The 5,433-nt window shown below is 47.5% G+C and overlaps 1 protein-coding gene across 1 annotated transcript; it reads right to left on the reverse strand.

Moving 5' to 3' along the window:
- Window positions 1-243: 243 nt before the first annotated feature.
- On the reverse strand, window positions 244-4,740 carry LOC109462729 (aquaporin-8-like). Its single transcript, XM_019759287.1, has 7 exons — window positions 4,578-4,740; window positions 4,121-4,217; window positions 3,173-3,299; window positions 2,628-2,825; window positions 2,492-2,508; window positions 1,337-1,471; window positions 244-350 (listed from the first exon to the last, which is right to left on the reverse strand). The coding sequence occupies exons 1-7, from the start codon at window positions 4,738-4,740 to the stop codon at window positions 290-292; spliced, it is 798 nt and encodes a 265-aa protein (XP_019614846.1). The 3' UTR covers window positions 244-289.
- Window positions 4,741-5,433: the final 693 nt, after the last annotated feature.

The raw sequence follows: 5,433 nt of genomic DNA on the forward strand, positions 1-5,433 counted from the left end.
GGATCATGAAAAATAGTAAATGTATCAGTGAAAAAAAAAAGCACAAGCTCGGATTCGACCCCGGTCTGAAAGGGTAGCTCTAAAACCCTAACCTATACCCTAACCCATACCCTAACCCTCTACGCCACGAAACATCACGGGGTGGATGGACCGTGCTGATATACTTAAATTTTAAGCCGTTCTGCGATATGGCATCAACCGTTTCAAAAGGCGACGACCGTTCACGAGACGGAAATTAGCTGCACCGCTATTTTGGTCCCCGGAAGTCTTGTGATGTTCCTCCGCTTCATCAGTACCGCTTCTTCCTGTTTCCTGCGATCAGCCGCCGGTCTGCACTGGCCAGGAACGCCCTGGAGGGAACATGGCGAGTCTTTTGTAATATTGGACCACTGAAAACTTTCTGAAAGCTTTTGTTCCTTTTTGCCCCCCCCCCAATTGTCTTCACTCATTCGCATATCAATCAATAGTTTGTGCTTATAAACCTGCATTTCCCCTCTGGTCTCTCAGTCACTGACGAAAGCTAGTGGATACTAGCTGAAACGTCTGACATTTTCAAAATCATATCCAGTTGCTTGAGTAGCTGTTTTTGGCGTATCTTATTACCTGGATGTCTAACCTCGACATCGACGTTTCTGAAGCTTGGTATTTTTTTTTTAATTTCTGAAGCTTGATATCCAGTATGCTTTGATTTCAGCTCCAACGATGCCAAACTGTTGCCGCATCGTATTTGATATTCAGTGCACGGGATATCAGGCACCGATATTGTTTACTAGCTGCTAGGCAATGTTTGGGACTATGTTTAAGGTCTTTCACCAGATTCCAGCTTTGAGCATGTGATGGCAGATTATTTTGAGACCAAGAAACATTACATTACTGACACTTCTTGTTTTTTTGTAACTTTAATCTCGGTGGTTAGCAGCTTTGTTGCAACATTCATTTCACTGTTCTACATTCCAAAACTACCTTTGTCCTGGTTAACAGTTAAAGACTATGTTAGCTCCACCTTATATTTATTATTACCTGAATATAAGCCAGGCCAGGAGAGCGCCGATGGTCGGCCCCAAACACCAGACGTAGTGGTCCTTTCAGAATACTATTAGGCTACAGCGCAAAACCTGACATTTCTCTACATTCATTTCACTGTTTTACATTCCAAAACTACGTTTGTCCTGGTTAACTAGCCTCTACCAGGCTTCGGGAGGCGCCACACCTGAAAAACTGTTCTCTCAACGGACAAACTCACTTGGCATGCTTATTTCTCTATTTGACCGGTTTCTACTCTTTCCAGCCGCCTCCCGAAGCCTGGTAGAGGCTACTGGTTAAAGCTCCCCCTTACCTGTAGATCAGTCCGGCCAGGAGAGCGCCGAAGGTCGGCCCCACCCACCAGACGTAGTGATAGTCCCACACCCCCGCGGCAACAGCCGGACCGAACGCGCGGGCAGGGTTCATGGACGCTCCGGAGAACGGACCGCTGGGGAGGCAATTCAATTCAATTTATTTATTTATTTAACCAGTAATTACAGCTCAGGCCATTTTGGCCTGCTTTTCAGGTAATCCTGGATACACATAAAAATACACACAACAAATACACAGTACATAAACTATTACTGAACACAACATCCTAAACATCAACAGTGTCAAGTCCTGCTCCTAATGATCTCCTAAAGGCGGAGGGAGGAGGGGAATCAGTTGTTTTTTATAGTGCAATTCAACATGGATAATACAGGACATGGTGGTGAGGTACTCTAGCTGTAGCTAATTTTAACCTCACCACCAGACATACGGGTATACAGTGACAAAATACATGACAAAAACAACAGGGAACAGCAAAAGGGTGGAGATGGATCAATAAATGGTTTAGATCCCAGCTATTTTGGCTAATGTTTTCTGGAGTGATTAGGTTAATTTGCATTGATTGTTTTTAGATTATAAGTTAATTTTCCATATCTTCGTTTCCCCAGCATGAACTTGCAATTTGAGATATTCTAACTATCGTATCTAGAACCATCCCAGCAACTCTATGCCTGAATGGGTCAGAGACAGGGTCTTCGATACCGGATAATTTCAGCGCATCCAAGAACGTAGATTTACCCCAGGCACGGTTCTGGATACGCAGGGACTATCCAGGACAATGCCTGAGCATGGCTCTGGATAAAGGACGGTTCTGGATACGCGTGGACTATCCAGGACAATGCCTGAGCATGGTTCCGGATAAAGGACGGTTCTGGATACGCGTGGACTATCCAGGACCGGGCCTGAGCATGATTCTGGATAAAGGACGGTTCTGGATACGCAGGGGCTATCCAGGACCGGGCCTGAGCATGATTCTGGATAAAGGACGGTTCTGGATACAACAATCATCAGTTCGTACAGTACTCACCCCACCAGGATGCCGACCAGCTCGTTTTGTTGTTGCTACAGACAGTACTCAGCTAGCTGGATTTACTGCCATGCCTTGTCGTGGTTACAATTTGAGTAAGGCAGTACTCACCCTGCCAGAATCCCGACCAGCACGGCCAGTCCGATGGCGAGCGGCGGCAGGGGCCTGGCCAGTAAAAGGCTGCTGAGGGTTGATCAGTAGCTAGTCAGTCTAACTAAGTTCATACTCACCCAGCCAGAATGCCGACCAGCACGGCCAGTCCGATGGCGAGCGGCGGCAGGGCGCTGCCTGAGGTGGCGGAGTCCACAGCCGCCAGCAGCACGGTGAGAACCAGGATCATGGTGAGGAGCGTCTCGCACAGGACGGCTCCCGGCACCGACACGCCTCCGCCCAGGGCGTGCGCGCCGCCCGAACACCCGGCGTACGTGCCGTTAGGCAGGATGGCCTGGGGAGGGGAGCATATCATACCAGATAATCCGTAGTGTGTGAGTGTGTGTGTGTGTGGGGGGGGGGTGCGCGTGTGTGTATGTGTGCGTGCGTGTGTGTGTGCGTGTGTGTGTGTGTGAATGTGTGTGTGTGTTTGAGTGTATGTTTGTGTGTGTGTATGTAGGTCTTGTTTGCTTTGTAACATACTTGTGTTAAAGTCGCAAGGAATGGATAATGACATGCTCTAATTATGATAATCTTTTTCTGTTTCTATAGTTACCATTTTGAGGCTATTTCAATGGGTTGATTCTCTACCACTGCGTGTATTATGTATCTAGCTGTGCCTTTATGAAGCCTGTACCTTACCTTGGTGAACGCCGCTCCCACCATTCCTCCCAGCAGCTGGCTGATGACGTAACAGACGCCCTGCAGCACGTTGACCCCGCCGGCCAGGGTCACGCCTAGGGTCACGGCCGGGTTCAGGTGACCGCCACTGGGAGGCAGCAGTAAAGTAACATCAGACATGTTTAGAGTTAAAACTTTGGATCCAACAAAAAAAAGTTCTCTCACCTATAAAGCTTACGACCAGTCACTCTAGTCTTCCTCAGTAGACTGACCCAGTGAGGCTTGTCACGTGGCTTCTTTGAACACTGGGTCAAAGGTATCTGGTAGACCATGTCGGCCCCCTCACTGGGTCAGTCCTGAGGAAGACCAGAGTGACTGGTCGAGAGCTCTGGTCAGTCTGGGTGAGAGAAATGTATTGCGTTGGATCAAAAGTTTTAAAGTTAAAAGCATGTAACTACCAACACGGATGGACTTTCATGGTAACATCAGACATGTTCAGTAGCCTGGATGCCAGACTTATGAGCTGTAATACGCACTCTTAGTCGTTTTTGGCCAGGAAGCGACAAAGATTGCGTACTATTGAGCTCAGAAGGCTGGCATCAGGTTACATCATCATTTAATCGTTCTAGAGATTTGTAGTCACGCGATTTTATGACATAAGATTACGAAATCAAGTCATCATAGTTTTCATAGTCTTAGGTGTAAGAAAGTACACGTCACTCGTGAACAACGAAAGTTACGAGATACTAACGAGTGACTGACGAAAGGTAGTGGAAGCTGCCTGAAATACCTGACCGTTTCCAAAATGATACCTGATGTTTCTGATGGCGACGATGAGCAGCGCGATGGTGAGTCGGTCCCCCTGACTGGGTCAGTCTCCTGAAGAAGACCAGAGTGACTGGTCGAAGGCCTTAATACGCTCTCTCAGTCGCTTTTTAGCAGGGAAGCACCAAAGAGGTTGTACTGTACCTGATGTGTCCGATGGCGATGATGAGCAGAGCGATGGTGAGTCCGTGCGCCAGCGCCACGCCAAGCAGCCACAAGCTCCCGGCAGACGCGGAGTAACCTGCCAACATGCAACAAACTTTCAGCCGGCAAATTTGGGCAAATGTGTTCTAGGCATTAATAAGTTAATAAGTACAGAGACGCAACTTTGGGCAAAATGTGTGGGCTTGGAAAAGCACAGAGACGGTAGAAAAGCATCTGGAGCTAGAACTTTTTAAAACAAAGCTACGGGAAGACGCGGTTATAGTCATCGTAGACCACTGTTTGTTTGTTTGCCACGGGATTTTCATAGGATTTTGCCAAACCAGCCGTCGATATTTATCCACGGTAGCCTTTCCGCCAGAGGTGATTTTTGCACACGATACCACTCTGACTTTGCACACGGCACCACCGTGACCCACCTGTTACCATGGTTACCCACCTGTTACCATGGTACCGATGAAGACGAAGATGAGGAGCCCGACGAACTCGGCTAGGCACGGCATGACGTACGTCTCGTACAGGTTGGCCGGTCCCTCCTCCTTCTCCAGCGTCAGGTGCGTCAACTCGCTAGTGTCGTCCGTGTTCAGGGACATGGCGGGCATGGGGGGGGGCAGCCTGTGGGGAAAGGGGAAGATCATATTATATTGTATACAGTATATATACAGTATAATATATATTCAAACATCTATGTATCTACTATCATGAAAGTTCATTTGTGTTGGTAGTTACATGTTTAAAGTTAAAACTTTTGGTCCAACACAAAACCCAGTGTTGACGTCACACTTTAAAGAAGCCAAGTGACAAGCTTCACTGGGTCAGTCTACTGAGGAAGACCAGATCTATGTATCTAACACTGGTAGAAATTAGATTACGTAAACACTGCTCAACAGAATAAAGATTTCGTGTCGTCGTGTGGCGTAGCGGCAGCGTGCTAGACTCGGAACCAAGAGGTCCCGGGTTCGAGTACTAACATGCCACCGATCTTGTGTCCCTGGGAAAGGCACTTTACACGATTTTCTTCACTTAACTCATGTGAAAATGAGTATTGTCCTGTCATGTATTTGTCCCCTGTGTTGGTGGCGGCATTAATATAAGTTGAAAAAAACTTGAGTGTGCCGTCACCACGTCTTGTGATTGCATGTTGGAATATAGATTAGATAAAAAGGGGAAGAGAAGAAATCGGTAGTAACGGACCATATTACCAGAAACAACTGTGCGATAGACTGGGGGGGGGGGAGGTCATTCATAGAGAAGACAACAGGAGAATGCGATGGATCAAAGAAGCAGTCTGGATA

The sequence above is a fragment of the Branchiostoma belcheri genome, unplaced genomic scaffold (assembly GCF_001625305.1).
Source record: "Branchiostoma belcheri isolate BF01 breed outbred unplaced genomic scaffold, Haploidv18h27 scaffold12, whole genome shotgun sequence".
In the NCBI taxonomy this organism is placed as follows: domain Eukaryota; kingdom Metazoa; phylum Chordata; class Leptocardii; order Amphioxiformes; family Branchiostomatidae; genus Branchiostoma; species Branchiostoma belcheri.